Below are 20854 nucleotides of genomic sequence, written 5' to 3' on the forward strand. Positions count from 1 at the left end.
TATTGAGATCACTCTTGAAAGTCTTGTTTCTTGGATGTGTAACTTATGCTAACATAGTATAGTTCTGTAGTGGCTAGACCAGCCACTTTTCCTGACAGAAGTTACATTGGCATAAAGTTGCTGTGGTTAGTATATCACTTGTGTGCATACCTACTTGGCTTCTTTCATCAGCACGCTGCATACTCACCAGTAGTTTGTTTTGGTGCACAGTGTAGTACACTATGAGTTGATATCCTAGTGTAAAACTTGCCACCATGCAGCATCCTCTTTTGGCAATGCATGGTGGGGCAGAAACAAGTCGTGTAGAGGTGACTAGGACAATGGGGTCAAGTTCCCATCATGCAGCTTTCTCCACCCCATAATACCTCTCTATCCCATAATTTTCACGTGTATTTAGAAAATTCTGCAAACCTGCAAAGGACTTGTCACCCTTTGCCATTTCTTACAGAAGCATGGAGCTTGCACAGCGCTGCACTCTTGTCCTGAGTATTGCAAGCATAGGACACATGATTGTCCGGTATTTGGAGAGCTGCAAGAAGAGCCACGGGGAACATGACAATTTCCTGGAGGTCAGATTGCTGTGAGACAAAGCGAGGACTAATTCATGATTATTGATGGCATTCATGGAGCACCCATGAACAGTGGATCACTGCTTCTGGGCCCGAGACACGAACCCTGACTGGTGGGTTTGCATTGTAATGCGGGCTTGGGATGACAAGAAGTGTGCATACTGCTGGGGCTGACCTGAACTGCAGTGGAGTCTCAAATAGGTCCTGATTCATGGCATGGCTGGGTTTTCCTCTCCCCTCAGTCGCATGTCCCACTGCCTCTTCTTTGCTGTTCACATCAGGGGCCTGTGACTTAGGCTTCTTGGAGGTATCCACAACCACATGCAGGCTTTCTGCCAATATGGCATGTAGTTCTTTGAAAAATGGCAGATCTGCAACTTGGCACTTGATCAACTGTTGGCTTTACTGGCCTTCTGGAATGCTGCCACAGTTCCTTTGCTTTCACATGGTGGTGCCATGATGATCCCTGTCATATCCCTTCTCCTGCATCTCTTGTGCAGTTTGCTCATAGATTTCTGCATTTCTGTGGATATCTGTTTGTTCTGTAGTTGTTGCATAGCCTCTTCAGACAGGCCCAGGAGATCCAATATCTCCTGTCTACCCCAACCTGCAGTGCATCTGGAGTGTGTCAACTGGGCATTTGTGCACAACAATGGAGAATTGCTAGGTGTGCTTGCCAAGCTGTATAATCACAAAAAGGCACTTCAAAAATTTTGCAGAGCTTTAAAGGGGGGGAGGCACCTTCTGGTCTCTGTGACCCCTGGCAGTCAAGGTCACAATTGTGACCAGAACAGTCAGTGTGAGGCATTGTGGGACAACTGCTGGAGGACTATTAGGCATGGTGTTACCTCTGTCAACCCTACGTTTGCACTTCATCGACCTCCATATATCCACCATGGCTCAACGCCGCTCAGAGATGGGGTTACTTTGTCAGCATAATGGAGAGCTTACATTGATGGGAGACACATTTAAGTGTAGACACATGCACAATTAGGTCGACCTAAGGCAGCTTACGTTGACCTAATTTTATAGAGTAGACCAGGCCTAGGTAAAGTTCTCCTAGTTGCTATATACACTGGAAATAAGCTTCTGAAATCTTGTCACCAATGTTGAAACATAGTGAATGTGCACATTTCTATTTGTTTATATATACACGTATACAATAAAGGTTTATAGCCATTCTTTAAGTCCACTGGAACTGTACGAGTTCAGCTGTATTGGCCATGTCAAAACCTTTACAGATTCAGTGCACTTAAAAACAGAGCTTTTCTATGTTAAATTTTATAAGAACATTTATATGGTGGTATCCGAATCTTGTAAGTATCTCTTTAGTAAAAAGAGAGTTCTCCTTTTTAACCTCTTAATAGAACTACATTAATGAGACCCATTAGTTCCATAGTACAGTTGTGAAGGAGCACTCTACTCACTGCTGGATGACACCTCCTGCTCATTCTGGGGATTAGTGTCGCAAGGTCAACTCCCCTTCCTGCTCTTGTACTCGGTCTCTCTGTCTGCAGCCCCTTTCTTGGTCCATGAATTACTACTCTTCATGTTTCAGCCCTACAGCCAGGTCACTGTATGCATTTTCCCCTTCTGGGATACCAAAGTCTGTCTTCTCATCCCAGGCAGTCTTTTCCCTTCACTGCTTCAGAGTGCCACTTCCTCGGTAGCTGGCAGGGGAACCTGGCCCCGCTCTCTCTTCTGGCTGAGGGACCTTCTAATCAGCAGCCAACATTTGTTCCCTTCTAGACCTTACTACCTTTCCCTGAGCCCTTTCCTTACCATCCCGCACCCTTCCCATTTCTGGGTTTGCCAACCTTACTATTCCCTCCCAGGGAGCAACTGCAGGCTACTTGTCTTGGTAGCCCCAAACACTCCTCCCTTCTCCCAGGGAGTCACTGCAGCCCCTCTCTCACTCAATGGCTTTATAGAAGCCCTGCCTGTTCGTACACAGGTGAGCTTCCTCTAATTAGGGATTTCCTCTCAGCCTTAATTTTCCCAGCTTGCAGCCCAATAGGTAAATTGGCCCATCTGAACACTCCATCACAACAATATCCATAAAATTCATATAAAAGTGTGTGTGTTTGTGTGTACACAGACACACACTTAAATTCATAATGGTACTGAAACCAAATGACTCTTAACTAGATTAATAGTAATTGGCACTTAAATCTTATTGATGTATAACATTGTAATATAATTTTCATTTAATTTTTTTCTTGAGAAAGAACTTAGGATCTTGGATACCCACTGAGTATTTCTCCAACACACAACTTGTATTCATAAAATGGAAAAACTTCCCTAAAGGTTAAGATGGTTACTGTTTCAGTGGAGTCTTTTTTGGTGTCTATTTGTAGTCTGTACAAATCTATGAAATGCCATAAAACAAGCTATGTTCTAGCAGCAAATGAGCTAAAGTGGGATGTATGTTGTTAGACTATTGGTGCATGGTGTGAAGCTTTAGGTAAAAAGTCTACACTCTTGAAGCTTGCCCCAATAATGTACTAATGCGTATTGTGCCTTATTGCTATGCTAATTTAGAATACCAAATTAAATCAGAAAAAGGCAAACTTGCCGTTCTGTGTTGTACTAGTATTTATTAATTGACCTAATTCTTCCCAATTCTCAGCATAGATCGGGGCGGGCAAAAGTTTTGGCCGGAGGGCCACATCGGGTTTCAGAAATTGTATGGAGGGCCGGTTAGGGGAGGCTGTGCCTCCCCAAACAGGCAGGCGTGGCCCAGCCCCCACCCCCTATCCGCCTGCCCCTGCTTCTCGCCCCTGATTGGGCCCCCCACTGGATCTCTGCCCCATTCACCCAGCTGCTCCCGGACCCCCCTCGCCCCTAACTGCTCCCTGCTGCTCCATCCAACCCTCTCCCTCCTTCCTGATGCCCCTCTCCCAGGACCCCTGCCCCATCCAACCACCCCTTCTCCCTGACCACCCCCGGAACCCCCACCCCTGACTGCCCCCAGCTGCCCCATCCAACCCTCCCCCTCCTTCCTGTTCTCCACCCTCTGACCAACCCCCGAACTCCCCTGCCCTCTACCTAACCACCCTCCCCCGCTCCCTGCCCCCTTACCGTGCTGCCTGGAGCACCGGTAGCTGGCGGTGCTGCTGCACCATGAGAGGCAGCCACACCACCCGGCTGGAACCAGCCACACACCATGCAGCATAGAGCACCGGGTCAGGCCAGGCTCTGCAGCTGCGCTGCCCCAGGAGCTCGCCACCCAGAGTATTACGCTAGTGGCACAGTGAGCTGAGGCTCTGGGGGAGGGGGAACAGCAGGGGAGGGGCCGGAGGCTAGCCTCCCAGGCCACGAGCTCAGGGACCGGGGAGAACAGTCCTGCAGGCCGGATGTGGCCCGCAGCCTCTGGCATAGATGATAGTAAATGGTGTATTAAAGTCATATTGTTAATTTTACAAACAGTACTTCAGTATATTTTACTGATTATTTTACAGATGATAATTAAACCTAAATGACAGCTTTCAAAGAAAATATATTAATTACATGATGATACTACTTTATTTGCTTGATACATCATTAAATATGTCTCACAGGCACTTGTCCAAATTGAGGTCCTACTGTAGCAGTAACAACTAATATAAATTTATGTTGTGGAAATGTCCTCTGGTTAAACATCTCTGGAAAGAAGTTGACACTAGAATTAAGGTGATCTTTGGAACCTTCAAAAATCAGTCAAGAACTACATATTAGGATATTTACCTGTGAATTTGGGCTTATCAGTACGTGGGGTTCGTGGTTTCTGAGAGTTGGAAAAGTAAATCGGGGCACAGAACAGAACAATGACGTTCTGATCTAGCAGACAAGGAAAGGATCACGTTCTGCCATAGGGATCAGCTACACAAGTTTGAAGAAATCTGGGTTCCATTTTTTTAGAAATAAGTCTTTTAGGGTACAGGCTTTCTTTTCTGGAAAGAGGTGAATAAATATGTTGAAAGAACAGAAATAATTCCTCTGAAATTTTAGTGCTTGACTTAATTTCTTTTAATCACTTAAATTTACAAATGGCTTTGTTTTAACACTTGAATCTTTGTCATCATAGACCTGAACATCTGTCTCAGTAGTTACTAGTATAATATATCACTAGAATATTGTGGACACAGAAGCAAATGAGTAAACAAAACATAAAAACTCTGGAGCACCTCAAAGTTATTTGGTGAACTGGGACAGGGAACTGGGAAGGAGTGAGATTTCCCTTCATAATGCGAACATTTTGGAAAATGGGATTCTTGAATTCTGGGGAAGAGAAAAATCTCTCCTGCATGTAACTTAATTTTTTGTGCAACATTACATCTGGGTTAAAAGTTAACTCGCCACATTTTAGCAGATGTTATCTTCTATAAATTCTACAACAAAATATGTTGCTATTTACAGTTACTTTTCCCCCTCTTTTTTTTTTTTTTTTTTCCCCCAGTCCTTTCTTTGGTGAAGAGTTTTACTTTGAGATTCCAAGAACATTCCAGTGTTTGTCCTTCTATATTTATGATAAGAGTGTTTTACAAAGAGACCTGCGTATAGGTAAGAACTAGTATATTCTGAAAATAACCTTTACTGTTGAAATTGTGTAAAAGATGTCTCTAGTCTAAAGCAGGGATGGGCAAACTACGGCCTGCAGGCCAGACCTGGCCCTCCAGCCATTTTAATTTGGCCCTTGAGCGCCCAGTGGGGAGCAGGGTCTGGGGCTTGCCCCTCTCTAGCGGGGAAGCAGGGTCGGGGACTGTTCCATGTGGCTCCTGAAAGCAGCAGCATGGCCACCCTCTGGCTCCTACATGTAGAGGCAGCCAGGGGGCTCCACTCTACATGCTGCTCCCGCCCCAAGCACCGCCCCTGCAGCTCCTATTGGCCGGGAACCACAGCCAATGGGAGCTTCAGGGGCAGTGCCTGCAGACAGGGCAGCATGTAGAGCTGCCTGGTTGTGCCTCTGCGTAGGAGCCAGAGAAGGGACATGCCATTGCTTCTGGGAGCCGCTTGAGGTAAGTGCTGCCCTGAGCCTGCACTCCTGGAGCCTCCCCCCATGCCCCAACCTCCTACCCCAGCCCTGATTCCCCCTCCTGCCTTCCAACCCCCTCAATTCCAGCCCAGAGCACCCTCCTGCACCCCAAACCACTCATAGAATCCGTAGAATTATAAAATATCAGGGTTGGAAGGGACCTCAGGAGGTCATCTAGTCCAACCTCCTGCTCAAAGCAGGACCAATCCTGGGAAGGAGGGATAGCTCACTGGTTTGAGCAGTGGCCTGCTAAACCCAGGTGAGTTTAGTCCTTTAAGGGGGGCCATTTAGGGATCTGGGGCAAAAAAAAAAAATCTCATCTCTAGCCCCACCCCAGAGCTCACACCCCCAGCCAGAGCCTGTACCCCTTTCCGCACCCCAACCACTCGTTCCCAGCCCAGAGAACCCTCCTACACCCCAAACTCCTCAGCCCGTCCCAGCCCTGATCCTCATCCTGCCCTCCGAACCTCTCGGTCCCAACCCTGAGCCCCCTCTGACCCCCAGAACTCCTCATTTCTGCCCCCCCCCCCCCCCGAGAGCCCACACCCCCTCCCACACCCCAACCCCAATTTTGTGAGCATTTGTGGCCCGCCATACGATTTTTATTCCCAGATGTGGCCCTCGGGCCAAATAGTTTGCCCACCCATGGTCTAAAAGTGCAGTGTGGGGTTTTTGTTTTTTGGGGGGGGGCGTTGTACAGACAATTTTATCTCCGCACACAGTTTAAAATTAATTAAAATACAATACTATTCTATGTTGGGTACAGGAGTCTGCTTAATCTTGTCCTATTCTAACTTGGCCCTTTTGGATGGTGATAGAACAACTTAATATAATTACTCACCATATTCAGTGCATTTAATAAAAAATGTAATTTGCCCTTTGGTTTCTGCAACTCCATGCCAACAAAATATTTGGATCATTGTTTGTATTTGGAAATATGTAGTGGAAGTACTGTGTGGTTTGTGTTTTTTTTAAATTTGCTGAAGACTTCCTAAGACATTTTAGTTTTGTCATGAAATGGCTAAAAGGTACATATGCTGCAAAATGTTTTACATGAGTAGGCTTACCTGATAAAATGAAAGGAAATGAACTGTTTTCACTGTATAATTGCCCTTTTGCCGCTGCTTTTGTGAAGACTCTGGATAAATAGTTCTTCTAAAAACTCTAGTTAAGTGTTCAGTGGAAATAGTTACTTCACATTACTTGAACTGAGGAAGGAAATACTTTGTGCCAGATAATTTGGTATAATCGCTTTTGCACTGAATTGCTATTTGAAAAAGCGATCTACCTTTAATTTTCTATTTTTTAAACATTCTTCAGCACCTTTATTGTTCTCTTAAACATTAAAGGGACATATTAACTTGTTTTCAAGCAGAAGTTTAATTTTACCTAGTATTGTTACTTGTCACATCCAAGGTAATGAGTGCAATTAAAGAGATACTTCTTCCTCCAGTTTGTTTACTGTTTTTGTATACTCCTTTTTCACTGTTTTCCCTACATGGGTAATTTCCCTTATTTGTTTGGGTGTTTCGTACAGCATCAAAGGAGAGCAAAGAATTTTAAAAATTATAGTACATTTGCCACTTTTTGTGTCTTAGTGTTAAACAACTTGAATTTTTTAAAGATTAGATTTTAAATTGAAGTTGTCTCTTATTAAAAGCAATATCTAATGCTTCCATGGGAAAGTCAGTTTCTTACATTATCACACTTTTTTTTTTCTGTAGGAAAGGTAGCAATCAAAAAAGAGGACTTATGCAAATATACCAGCAAAGAGACATGGTTTTTGCTTCAGCCTGTTGATTCTAATTCAGAGGTCCAGGTAACTATTAATGTCAAAATTAAAGAAAAAATGTTACATACATGGTAAAAGTTCTAATTGCAGTAAGATAAGTATTTTTAGGAATTACAGATTTGGGGAGCACCTGGGTGATTTCTGTAACTTTAAGTGCCTGCTTCATTTCTAATAGTAATATCCATGCATTTCTAAAATGGATATGTTGTATTGTTTCTCATGACAGCTTTTCAAGAAGTAACATGACTGAGAGAGCAATCTTGGTAGGAAAATTATAGTAACTGCGTGTGTGTATGTGTACCAGAAAAAGAGAGTGTATTTCTTTACATTACAAATATATATTGACTTAAAAACATTGTGCAAAAGGCACGTGCTTGCAGAGAGGAGGGGTGAAGAACTGGGAAATATACAAACTTGTTTTGTTTTTTCCATTTAAGTGTCTTGGTAGTATAGCACAGTGTTAGATATATGTAATTTGAAATGGTGTTTGAAGGACCTCCGGGGTGGAGTATTCTGGCCTTCCTGTGGAATGTTTTTTAAATACCTGACACTGGGTACATTCCAAAAATATTTTTTCTCTTCTTGAGCCTAAAAGTTATGTTCTGCTGGCAGCGTTGTCTTAGCAGCACCTAGAGATGAGTTGAATTCTACTGTAAGCAGGTAAATTGCATTAGTCATCCTTTCAGTTTGATGGAGAACATTCACCAGGAGCCTCTTGAGAACCTCCTTTAGAATATTGCTGCTGTGGTTATTTTTATGTATTAAAAAAACTTAGTACGATTTTTCTCAAATTTACACAAGGGCAGGACCCACAATCCTTCAGTTAATCTGGTCAGGAGGATTAAACTTTCTGTAAAAGGGGGATCTATGGGTGAGATTTTCAAATAGGGTAGACATGTTAATGCCCAGAATTATCCACTTGTGCATTGTAATTTTACACATGTAGAATTACATTACCTGGGCATGCAGGTAGGCACAGAGTTGTGTGCCCAAACTTGTTGGAAAAATCTGTCTTTGTGCAAAGAAACGTCTGAATTAATATCGTATACTATTAGAACAAATCAAAACATTGCTTAATTTAGTGTTTCATTCTGCCGCCCCCCCCCCCCCCCCAAGTACCATGTGAGTGCTAATCAACCATACCCTTCTCCCAGAAAGCCATTCAAAATGTGGAAATGTCATTCCTCCTTTGGTTTAAGTGGGTATCGCACTTGATTCTTATTTGCAAAGAAATACATGGAACAGTAGCTTGCTTTTAGCTGTATACTCTACATGTATTAGGCAAATATGAAGCTGTTCATAAACAACTTTAGTGTATAGTGTTCTAGATACAGAAAAATAGCGAACTTTGCTCTCTCAAATAACAATGCAGGAAATGTTCACTTTTTCCAAAAGCGGCTTGTAAATGCCGCTTTTTTTTTCTATACCATCCACTCTTCAGACTATGCACTTAGCCATCTGTTCTCTGCTGTTTTCCACCTGATTCCCATCCCTAATTCTGAGTGCAGCTGGATGACATAGCACTGAAGTAGCATATGTTCCTTTGGTGTATTCAGGATACACTTTTTTGCTCTTGGGCTTTTTTTTTTTTTTCTCTTCTACCTTTATTAATTTAGTGAAGCTGTGCTTACCATATGCCTGATGAATAACCTAAATTTCATACAGAGGCAAAATGTTGGCCATCACTAATATAACGTTAACACCTATTTAGGAAATGTCAGCAATAGAAATGCTAATTCTAATTAACTATAGAGATGTTCTGTGTTCTGGTATACATTTGCAGATGCAGAAAAACTAGATGGAGCCATGAAGTACTTAAGCTTGTTAGTAAGAAAAAAATTATCTTGATTTCTTTTGCACTACACTACCAGCTGTGCATTTTACCATTTCTGTGGGGCATGCATTGTTTGCCACATGGTTTTTAGATAAGTGGAAAATAACTATGCAAAACATCACAGTATTTCAGCAAATTTTGACAATTTCTAGAACAGCTCAAAAATATTGAATATAAACTAGAATTGGAAATATCACTGAATCCTGATAAATATTCAGTAGAAAGATAAATCAGAGAAGTGAACCACATGGTAATGCATAGCAAATGTCTTTATGAAGTAAAAAGTTCTTAAATTTGCCCTCAGAGGGGTTAATAAGACTTCTCTAAGGCAAGAAGCTAGGTGATGCTGTTAAGATAGAGACAGTAGACCTATCGGCAAACCTGTGGTTCCAATAGCTTTATGCTATTTGGGCCACAGTGGCAGTTTGGAGCACAGGAAGGTAAAAGCTCATAAAAATAAAGGCAATATCTATCTTGGGTTTTGAACTATTAAGGCTTTGGTTTTAGCCCACACATTAAAAGTGTGGTGGACAGTCCAAGTTAGTCTTGAAACACATTTGCAAGTTTGCTTTAGTTACCATTTAAATTTTCTTCTAATTTTAGGGCTTGTCTACAGACAAAAACTGTACTATACCAGTATAATTAAAACAGTACAACCTTCTGTAATATGGATCCGGTTATTCTGATATAAAGGTGTTTTTGTATACTGGTATAACTACACTGGTGAAAAAGTACCCCTAACTGACAATTATTTACGGAGTTTCTGAACTGATATCAGGCCTCTGATTCCTTTTCAGTTAACGTTAAGAACATGACTGACTTAGAACTGCTCAGAATTTTTCATCTGAGGAAATTACTTGTTAAAGTACATTTTCATAAGGGAAAATGTCATTTTGATGAGCAATTTAAAAATATAAGCAGCATTTTTCCCCAGTTTTTGGTCACTAACCTTTTCAGAATTTTTCCTTTTTTTTTTTTTTTTTTTTTTTTCCCCTTAATTTTTTTAGTGATTTTTTTTTTTTTTTTTTTTTTTTTTTTTTTTTCTACTTTAAAAAGTGAAAAACTTTTTTTAAAAAGGTGGAAACACTTTGAAAAGTTACAATGGAAAAAGGGAAAATGAAAACAGAAGGGAATAAAGTGTGTTGGGGTGGAGGAAACCAGGATACATTGCTCATTTACTGCTATCAGTGGCCAAAGGGGCGGGGGGGAACATCACACTAACCTGCATCTTCAAAAATTTGAAAAAAACCCCAACAACTTGTTGCCCCATTGTGAGCACTGTGAAATGGAAACAATTTCAAAGTTTTAATTATTTTTTCTTTACTATCTCTATTTAACTAATTTGAATGGCTGTATTTTGGATGAAGTGGGAATGGCCCCTGCTACACAATTCATAGTCTCAACCGTCTTGCATGTACTGAGAGTCAAGTGTCAAAGACATTAGGAAGGGTCCAGATTTTTACCTTGTCAGAGTTCTGCAGATGGGAAGTAGTATTATAAAAATGTTCTTAGGTTCTTCCCGTACCCTCACTCAGAAACAAATTTGCTGGAATGCAGCGCAACTGAAACATTGTGCTTCTGAATGAAATTCACTAGCCTTCACATACAGTGCTTAGATCTCCTGGAGAAAGGGAAGTTTGAACACATGCCCCAAGTCGGTTTGCAAGCCTGGCTTGGATGTACAGAAGAACCTCCGTTACGAACACCAGAGTTATGAAATGACCAATCTGTCACACACCTCGTTTAGAACCGGAAGTATGCAATCAGTCAGCAGCAGAGACAAAAAGCCAGTACAGTACTGTGTTTAAACCTAAACTACTAAAAATCAATAAATAAAGGGAAAGCAGCATTTTTCGTATGCATATTAAAGCTCCAAAGCTGTATTCGGTGAATGTTCAGTTGTAAACTTTTGAAAAAACTAATGTTTTGTTCAGAGTTAAGAACATTTCAGAGTTATGAACAACCTCCATTCCTCAGGTATTTGTCCAAGACCAATACAAGTTCGAATGAGGATCAAGTGGAAGGAGGGAAACTGAGACAGAGGCAGATTGCAATTCAAAAACAGGTGGCCGTTTATTAATGGGGGAAAAAATCACAACTTGGACTTGGGAGGAGCACTTTTACCAACCAACAATACAAATTCAAACAAGTAACCAACCAGAAATATCACCAGAGCAGTAATATAAAACAAGCTATATACATTTAACAAGGAATCTACAACCAACTATTTACCAAAAACCAGAACAAGCATACAAAACTGAATAAACTGTAACAATTTGCCCTCTATTTACTGTACAAGAGATTTTGTACCAAGTAATAAAGAAAAAGGGCCTAACCAACAGAATATCTACAAAAATCAATACATGCATACCACACTCCAGGCGCAGCTGACCAGCAGTACAGACACCAAGGACATGAGGAGATGGAACCTGAAATTACACGACACGAGCTAGCTAAATCCAGAAGAGATCCTGGCTGAAAGGGTGATCAGGCCTTTCAGCTAACACGCGGACACTCCTGCTGATTTAGACCAGAGACATAGTTTTGTTCGAAGACCCTTGCATGTGCTAGCATCTAATTGGTTCCCCGCTCCTACACCAACCAGGCTCCGAGCTGGTGCCCCCTACGTAACAGGCACTGCACACGGCACACTAGGCTTATGCACACGGCACACTGGAATTGTAGCACACGGTACCAATGTGACCTACAATTGACCAGGCAGAAGGTTCGAGAATGGTCACACGACACCAAGGCGCTGCACATGACACCGATGTGACCTTCTGACCGACAATTGGCCATCCGGACGCCATGACAGAGCATAGGGCTGTGACAGTATTTATAACTCTGAAAATCTACTGTATAGCGCTACAGAAAAATGATTGGCTGCACATCTATTCTGAGGATCCTCTTTGTGGGAGCAAACCCATACCTCTAGCCTGCATACCCCTGTTGCCAAGAAAAGATGACCTTGAACTCTTAAAATGATACTCATGTCTTCTGATAGTGTCAAGTAGTGGGAATCCCCAAGCTAACCAGATTCTGGTGGTTTAGGTTTGTCCACTCACAAATATTTCCATGTTACAGTGGATGACATTCTGGCTACTGTGGAAGCAAAGTGTAGGGGACAGTAAGGAAAAAGGTTAGAATTTGAGCTAAAGGAGACTTGAAATATGCTGAGAAGCTGGAATAAGCCAGTGATGTGAATTTGCATTGGACTCTAATAGGATTCAAAAAAGAGCTAGATAAATTCATGAAGGATAGATCCATCAATGGTTATTAGCCAGGATAGGAAGGGATGGTGTTCTTAGCTTCTGTTTGCCAGAAGCTGGGAATGGGCGACAAGAGATGAATCACTTGATGGTTTTGTTCATTCCCTCTGAAGCACCTGTCGTTGCCCACTGTCAGAAGACAGGATACTGGGCTAGATAGACCTTTGATCTGATAGTGTGAACATTCTTATTTTCTTAAGTATAGTTGAAAATTTGGAGAGAAGCTGCCACTGTGAGATGGAATCTCCCCAACTTGATGAGGAAGTGTGTGTACAGTGACTCTGAAATAAACATAGGACTATTTTTAATACATGCCATAATGCATATAAGAATATTACATAACTTGTCTTGGAGCCCCAGAACACTTTCCAAGCATGTTGAAAGGTGTGTGTTTTACTTACTGCTTTTTTTTTTTTGAGCTGATAAGTAGCATTGTGTGTCTTGAGGTTTTTGCTTTAACTCTATGGATGTTCTCTAGTATTTCTGACCATGTTCAGATCATTTTATACTTGTGTGCTTAGTGTCTCTGATATGCATGTTAGGTAAATTAACCGTCACATCCATAAAGAGCTAACAGTTTAACTGTCATGCATATTTTTCCTTTAAAGAATTTACGAGGGGAGGGAGAGGACACAGGCTGTTAGCAAGATTACACATTAGAGGAGTTCTTTGATTATACATGTACATTCCACTTCAGTTATGTGTACTCCCAGTGCACCAGAGTTCAGCACTATGCTAAGTGAAAAATCTCCATCAGGGCAGTGCATGTGCCCTTCGCTGCCTTGTCCGAAGCCCCAGCAGTTATTAGAGGTAGGAGCGTGTTAGCTTGCTTCAGCAAGCTTTCTCTCATTACATGGAACTTTATCCTATCTTTCTATAAATAGTTGGTACTTGTTAGTTTTTAGATTGACATAAGTTATTTTATTGGAGTGTCCGTTCCCTTTTGTTATGGGTTGCTGACTCCTGGTACCAGGTTATGCCTTGGTTTCCAAGATTCAAGCCTTTTGCCAGCTGCAAAATATCTGTGCTGTTGAGGGAATCTTGTCCCACTTCCTTTAAAATTAGGACTACGTTAGGGACTGCTGCCAAACTTGCAGAAACTATAAGCACTGAAAGGCAGAGAAGCGAGGCTGCATAACATCCTGCCCTGTGTTCACCCTTCCTGCTTGGGAAATACATTGACCGCTTCAGCATCAGTGCGGAGTGCCCCTCCAGATATTGCCTTGGAACACTGGCACCAGTCCCCTTCCCTGATGTCAAAGAAGAAACACAAGAGGTTGGATTTATCCAAGGAGCTGAGATTTAGGTCCACTAGACAATCTAGGTCCCTGGTGTCATCCAACAATAAGCGTCCAGAAGGGGCGGGGAAGGGGTCCTCTGGCATGAGATGCTCCCTGCTACCAACCTCTTCATATCAGGGGTCCTTGGCCCCAGTTCTGGAGCTGGAGCCATCTGTACTGACCCCCGCCATGGTGCCAACTACTTCTGTGCAACAAGATCAGCAATAAGATCTGTTGGTACTAACCATTTCAGAGGCGTGTGCAGCAATGCGAGACCTAATCTGCCTTTGATGGGGGAGTTACCAGTGGTATAGGAGACAGCTCGCCTGGTATCAATGCATGCACAGATGCCAGCTATGGGCTTACTTCAGTCTAGTGGCTTGGTACTGTAGGGTGATAAAGTATCAGACCATCTGGTGTTTTCTCTACTGTTGCAGTCTAGGGTAAACCTACCTTGATATCCCCTGATACAGCACCTCTCTGGACAGTGGACTCAGGCTCTTTCTCAGAGTCTGAGGTAGGCTCTTACGCCCCTCCCTCTTGAGAGAGGTGACAGCATTCCCCTTCTTCACTGAGACAGTTTCGTTACTGTTAGGGACTGCATGTCCGGAGACGACATGAAAGAGAATATCTCGGAGCACTCGTGATTGTGGGGGTCCTATGCCATACCCATGGCCCTATTGAAACCCATGGTGAATACCTCCTGTTTCCAGTTCCTCAACTTTTTAGATCCCTACCAGATACCAGGAGGATGTCGTTGGTACCAAACCTCAGTACGGAGCAAAATCCTCAAGGCCTGCAACCTTTGGAATTTCTACCAAGTACACTGCAGGAGGATCAGCCTCAGCCTCTTTTACATTCATCATTGTCATCACCTGATGAGACTGTAGCCCAAAGTTACCTCGCTGGTCCAAGATGACTACAGGGCTTACCAAGACCTTTTAAAGAGAGTACTGCCTCTCTTGATATCCCTGTTGAGGTAGTCCAGGAAAGTTCACACAGTATCATGGACATGCTGGATTCCAAAGGCCCTTTTAGAATGGCTCTCTGTCAGGAGGCTATTCTGGAGCCTACAAGTTCCTTTAGCAACACCATCCTCTCTGCCTCTGACAGCCAAGAGAACCGAGAGAAGGTACCATGTCCTTTCAAGGCTATGACCATTTTTATTACGATCCGTTGCCAGGTTCCTTTGTCTCTGCAGTAAATGAAGGAGTGAATCAGGGACTGCCTTCTACCTTGAAGGACAAAGATGCAAAGAGACTTGACCTTTTCAGTAGAAATATTTATTCAAAAGCAGGCCTACAGTGTTGTATCTCTAACAAGCAAGTCTTACTGGCCAGATATGACTTCTCCTTCTGGAACATGTAATGACGTTCTCAGACAAGCTGCCAGAGGATGTTGGGCAGGAATTTCAGACTGTCTTAGAAGAAGGCAAACTGGTGGCTAGAGCCTCTGCCAGCTGCCTTAAATGTGGCAGATTGGGCAGCCAGAGCTATGGCATCTGCAGTAATTTATGTGCAGATGTTCCTGGCTTCAATTGTCAGGTCTACCACAGGAGGTCCAGCAGACAATTGAGGATCTCTCCTTCGAGTATCCTATGTTCTTTTGCCAAAAAAACCAGATGAGAAACGCCACAGGATCAAAGATTCAAGGGCCACTTTGAAATAATTGGAAATATACATTTCTTCCTAAAAGGAAACAATTCCACACTCAGTCTCTCCAGAGAGATCCACTCTTCTGCCTAGGTAGCTTGACAATCCCAAAACAAGGGGAAGAAACCCCAGGAGGAAACCTCCCTATCCTCAGTTTTCTTCCACAGCAGATTCTTCAAGGCAATATGGAAATCCCAAGCAGTCTGACTGCCTTGTCAAGGACAGAATACCCCAGATCCCATTGTTTGTTTCTCACTCCCTTCTTGTCTTCCAAAATGCTTGCAACCCTTCCCAGTTTATCATCTACAAATTTTAAGCTTACTTTCCACTCCATTATACAACTCATTAATGAACATATTGAATAGTACCAAACCCAGGACAGACACGTGTATGACTCCAGTAGATAAGTCTTCCCAGTTTGATAGTGAACCATTGATAATGACTCTTTTTGAGTAAAGTTTAACAGCTTTGCACCCACCTTATAGTAATTTTACCTAGACCACATTTCCCTAGTTTGCTTATGAGCATGTTGTCTGGGACTGTATATTAGCCTTACTAAAATCAAGATATATCATGTCTACAATTTTCCCCCCTATTCACAAGCCAAGTAATTTTTCAAGAAAAGTAAATTAAGTTGATCTGGCATGATTTTGTTCTTGACAAGACATGAGAGGTAATTTGTTGCACTCTGCTCAGCACAGGAGAGCACTAAAAGTGGTAAAAAGGCTTAGAAAACTTAACCTATAAAGAAAGGTTTAAAAACAAATGGGGAATTTGGCCTTGAGAAAAAAAGACTGAAGGGGAACCTAAGTCTTCAGATATGTTAAGGGCTATTATAAAGAGGGCAGTGATCAACTGTTTTCCATGTCAACTGAAAGTAGGACAAGAAGTAAACCTTCCTTCCTGTAGCAAGGAAGATTTAGGTTAGATATTGGGGGGGGGGGGGGGGGGGGAGACTTTCCAACTGTAAATATTTACGCACTGGAATAGGTTACCAAGGAGACTTTGGAATCCCCATCCTTAAAGGTTTTTAACAAGAAGTTCTAGGTATACTTGGTTCTGGGGGCTGGAATAGATGACCTCTAATGGTCCCTTTCAGTCCTACATTTCTGTGATTCTATAAAATCTTGTTAGCTGCAGGTAGGTGTATGGATACAGCTAGTATGGTTCTGAATCAAAGTTTTCCACTAAGCCAGTTACGGTTTGCTTAACTAGCTTGTTCCGTAAGCCATTCACTATGGTTTTAAAACAAAAAAACTTCACATAAGTTGTGTAGTCCCTTGTATCAGTAATCAGGGGATATGTAATAAAAATGTTTGCAGATAGCTTTAACCTAACAATGTTACAATAACACTATAAATGATGGTTCTTAACTGGGCATTCAAGAGCTCTTTCTAAGATTACTGGCATTGTCTTTAATATCTCATTGTTTCATCCTGTAAATCTGTTTGACATAATTTCTGTGCTTACACAAGGCTCAACAAATATTTTCTTACTACATGCACTGAATGACAAATACATTAACAGTTTACAAAATATTTGGCAGTGATCCCAAAATAGTTGCCGTTGAAACTTCCTTATGAAAGAAACTTCTAAGTCTCCACCTCTCCTCTCCTTCTCCTATTTGTCCATTGATGTACACAGCAGAAAACAGCCTTTGCCCCAAAGGATTTAGAACATAAACGTTTCATTTTTTCTGACGTATACCTGTTTTGATGTAAGTATGGAAAAGCTCAGCTAAGGGTTTTATTGTCATTATAGGGCAGCAACAGTAGTAGTGTTTTATAGGTCAAGTTGTAGCTTGTTTCAGTTAGTAAAAATCAATCTTGTATCTTTCCACCCACTCCTCAAATTCTTCAGAGCAGTCCGTTCTTTATGCATCTTTACTTGTGGTGTCTCACCATAGAATCTTTTAGCAAACTTTTAGGTAATCTAAACTTATACATATTTAATCACCGTAAGTCTTTAGATAAACCTGTTAATGGACTATGTTAAAAGAACCAGTTATTGTCTCGTTAATAATTTCAACATAAAAATTGAGAACCGTTTATATTCTGCTTTGCCAAGCTTGAGCTCTTTTATTTATTTATTTATTTATTATTTTAAATAACTCGTGAGAAGTTTGTGTGCTTTCAAAAGTGGAGAGATCACTAGGCCTGTTTAGCTGCGCTGGTGCAAACCCTAGTGTATATGTGGTGTGCTGGTATAAACTGTGACTTGAACCAGTGCAGCGGACAGGTCTTCTCTGTACAAGAGTAAAAAGGAGAGCAATTGTGCCTTACTCAAAAGTGTGAATTGGAGGAGAATTAACAGTTGGATAAGTGACTAGCATGTAGTGGGTAGCTGGTTCATTTTTATGTAAACTGGAACATAATATAAAGGGAAGGGAATATATGACATGCACTGTGAATGTTGAAGATGCCTGGTGCACAACTAGACCTGGAAAAGTCTAGGAGATGACGAACTTCCTCACTGTTTCAGAAGTATCAAACATTTCAGAGCTTACAGTAGAATGGACTCATTGATGGGGAGCAGCTGGGTCTTCCTCTGGTGGCAGGATAGTAACAACCACTCCCACCCCAAACTGGGAAACTGAACTGCTGAGAAAGTTCCCGTAAAAGACCCTGCCGGGGACAAGCTGGTTTGGGTGGGGTGTGTGGGAAAAGTAACAAGGAGCAGATGCTTGCTTCTCACCACTGGGAAAGAAAAGTGGTGCCCCCTCCTTTAAAGAGGGATAGGATGCTACCTTTCTCTGTAGTTGGAGAGGGAGGAGGAGTGATGTGATGTGCAGCTGATCTGACAATTCGTCAGCTGCTCAATATGGTGTCACAAAATTTTAATAAAATATCATTTGCTGCCACTGTGTATCATGCTGACCAATATCATCTCCATTTCCTCTGTGTGTGCATGTATTGCATCCGCTTATCTGTTATAGGCAGAACTGGTAGTGATGGTTATAATTATGGTTGCCCAACACTTTCTATAAGACTGTTTTCAGTTTCCTTTAGTTGTTAGGGTTGAAACTTTATAGGCTGAATTATTTTTTCAGAGTTTCGGCTAAAATGGTTCAGCTGTTTCCAATCATGAGATTGGGGGGAATTGCTTATTTTGTCCCTGGTGGTTTTTGTTAAATGCTTGCAAGAGTTTCCTCAAAGCTCTAGCACCTCCATGCTTTGTATCAGGGATTTGAAATGGCAGGAGTGCAGCCTTAACAGGGAAGTGCCTTTTGCCATCCCTGTAAAAATCAGCCCTCATTTGGCCAAGTTTTGAGCCTATTAAAATAACCGTTCACACTTGCCAAGTAGAAACTTGTTAGAGCTAAATTCTTCAAAGCTCTCTGGACATGCTCCTTCCCTGGGCTGCAAGGGGTAAAACAGGACTTCCCTTGCAATTGTTTTTTCTGAACTTAAAGCACTGACACTTTCCCCTCACTTTTGGCTCCCAGATAATGTGGAGGAGGAAGAAGCAGCCTGACACAGAGGCAGGGGGGTCAGAAGCAGCACAAGGAGGACTGTGGAGTAAGGAGGGATAGCTCAGTGGTTTGAGCATTGGCCTGCTAAACCCAGGGTTGAGAGTTCAATCCTTGAGGGGGCCACCTAAGGATCTGGGGCAAAATTGGTACTTGTTCCTGTTAGTGAAGGCAGGGGGCTGGACTCGATGACCTTTCAAGGTCCCTTCCAGTTCTAGAAGATAGGATATCTACATTAATTTATTTTATTTATTTAGTTAGTTAAGGATTGGGAAGGAGTAGGCAGGAGCAGAGGAAGGGAGAAAGGCAGAAAAGTTTATAACCACTAAAGAACATTCTCTTCAATAATTGGGAATTGAACCCAGGTTTCTTGAGTCTCTCACTTTGTCTCTGCTGCCAACAAATAGCTGTGAAACACACTGTCAAAGTGGCTTATCTACATTAGAGGATAACAACCTCTTACAATTATCAATTACTCCACTAGTTCAAGTGGTAGAGGTCCTTGCTGTAGATCTGAAAGGTCTTATCCTTTCAATGACCCACATGGGTAGTCAGTATGATTCCACATTATGGAATTTGTGTGTTCTAGTTTGCTTTCCTAGAAAATGTAGTAAATTACATAAATACACTAAAGGAATGTTATCACAAAATTATGCACTTAGGATTAGAAAATGCCAAATTTAAGGTTGCCTGTGAAACATTTGATTTTTGGCCCCTTTATGTATAGTCACTGATACAGTCTAATTACAGAATCACATTATTTTTTCCACAGGACCTCTGCATCATTCAGAGCCAATGATGGATAGCTCTTAGAGAATTGGTAGAAGTTGTGTTTATCCTGATGATTCATTATGTGGCTCCAGGCCTTATTTACTGCACATCATCCAAACAGTACTCTAAAGGCAGACTTACTAATTTCCTCATGAATATTTCTGTGGTTCTGCTACTATAGAATCTGAGTGCTTCACAAACATTCATTAATTTTCACTCACACCCATGTGAGTTTGAGTATTATCCCCATTTTACAACTGGGGAGCTGAGGCACAGAGAGATTGAAGTCAAAAGTATGCACTAATTTTTTGGGTGTCCAATTGGAGATGCCTAGGATCCAATTAAATTAAATAAATAAAATAAACTAATGGAGATATCCCATCTCCTAAAACTGGAAGGGACCTTGAAAGGTCATCAAGTACAGCCCCCTGCCTTCACTAGCAGGACCAAGTACTGATTTTGCCCCAGATTCCCTAAGTGGCCCCCTCAGGAATTGAACTCACAACCCTGGGTTTAGCAGGCCAATGCACAAACCACTGAGCTATCCCTCCCCCAAATTTTTTTGAGTTCTTACTGTATAGCATTTTATACATCCAGAACACAACTCCTGTTGACTTCAGTGGTAGCTGTGAATGCTCACCACTTCTGCAAATCAGACTCGAGTCTAAAATGGTTTACCCAGAAAATGAAGGACACGCAGTTAGTCATCACCTGTGAAAAACTTTTTTTTTCACATGACTTGCCTAGCATCACAAAGAAATTTTGTAGTACAGGCAGGGACACAATCCAGCTCTCCAGGGCTAAATTCAACTACCTTAAGCAGGAAAAAGAACAGGAGTACTCGTGGCACCTGAGAGACTAACAAATTTATTAGAGCATAAGCTTTCGTGGACTACAGCCCGTTTCAGTTTCTTGTCTTACTAGTAAATGTCCTAGTCAAAGGGCAAATGGGTGCCTAAATTTAGACTTGTAAAGGTAGAATTTTAAAAAATCGCTGTGTCTTAGGAGGGTGGTATGTACCATTGAGAGTCAAGTCGATATATATATAATTGAACTTCTCTTATAGCACATTAAAACTTAAGTCATTTCAGTCAGTAATCTAGCATAGACTCTGAAGTAACTTTATGTAAATTGGGAGGTATCTTCTTCTTGTGAAATGTACATCATCCTCTAAAGTCTGAGTAAGCAGACCCTAGACACCCCA

At 41.9% G+C, this 20854-nt stretch overlaps 1 protein-coding gene across 1 annotated transcript in view; it reads left to right on the plus strand.

Moving 5' to 3' along the window:
• Positions 1 to 20854, plus strand: part of LOC117882777 (ras GTPase-activating protein 2-like) — a 44622-nt gene that overhangs the window by 19091 nt on the left and 4677 nt on the right. Inside the window, exons 3-4 of the mRNA XM_034781553.1 lie at positions 5008 to 5111; positions 7308 to 7402. Of these exons, the coding sequence (XP_034637444.1) occupies positions 5008 to 5111; positions 7308 to 7402 (199 nt within the window). The remainder of the gene's footprint in view (positions 1 to 5007; positions 5112 to 7307; positions 7403 to 20854) is intronic.

The sequence above is a fragment of the Trachemys scripta genome, chromosome 9 (assembly GCF_013100865.1).
Source record: "Trachemys scripta elegans isolate TJP31775 chromosome 9, CAS_Tse_1.0, whole genome shotgun sequence".
NCBI lineage: Eukaryota > Metazoa > Chordata > Testudines > Emydidae > Trachemys > Trachemys scripta.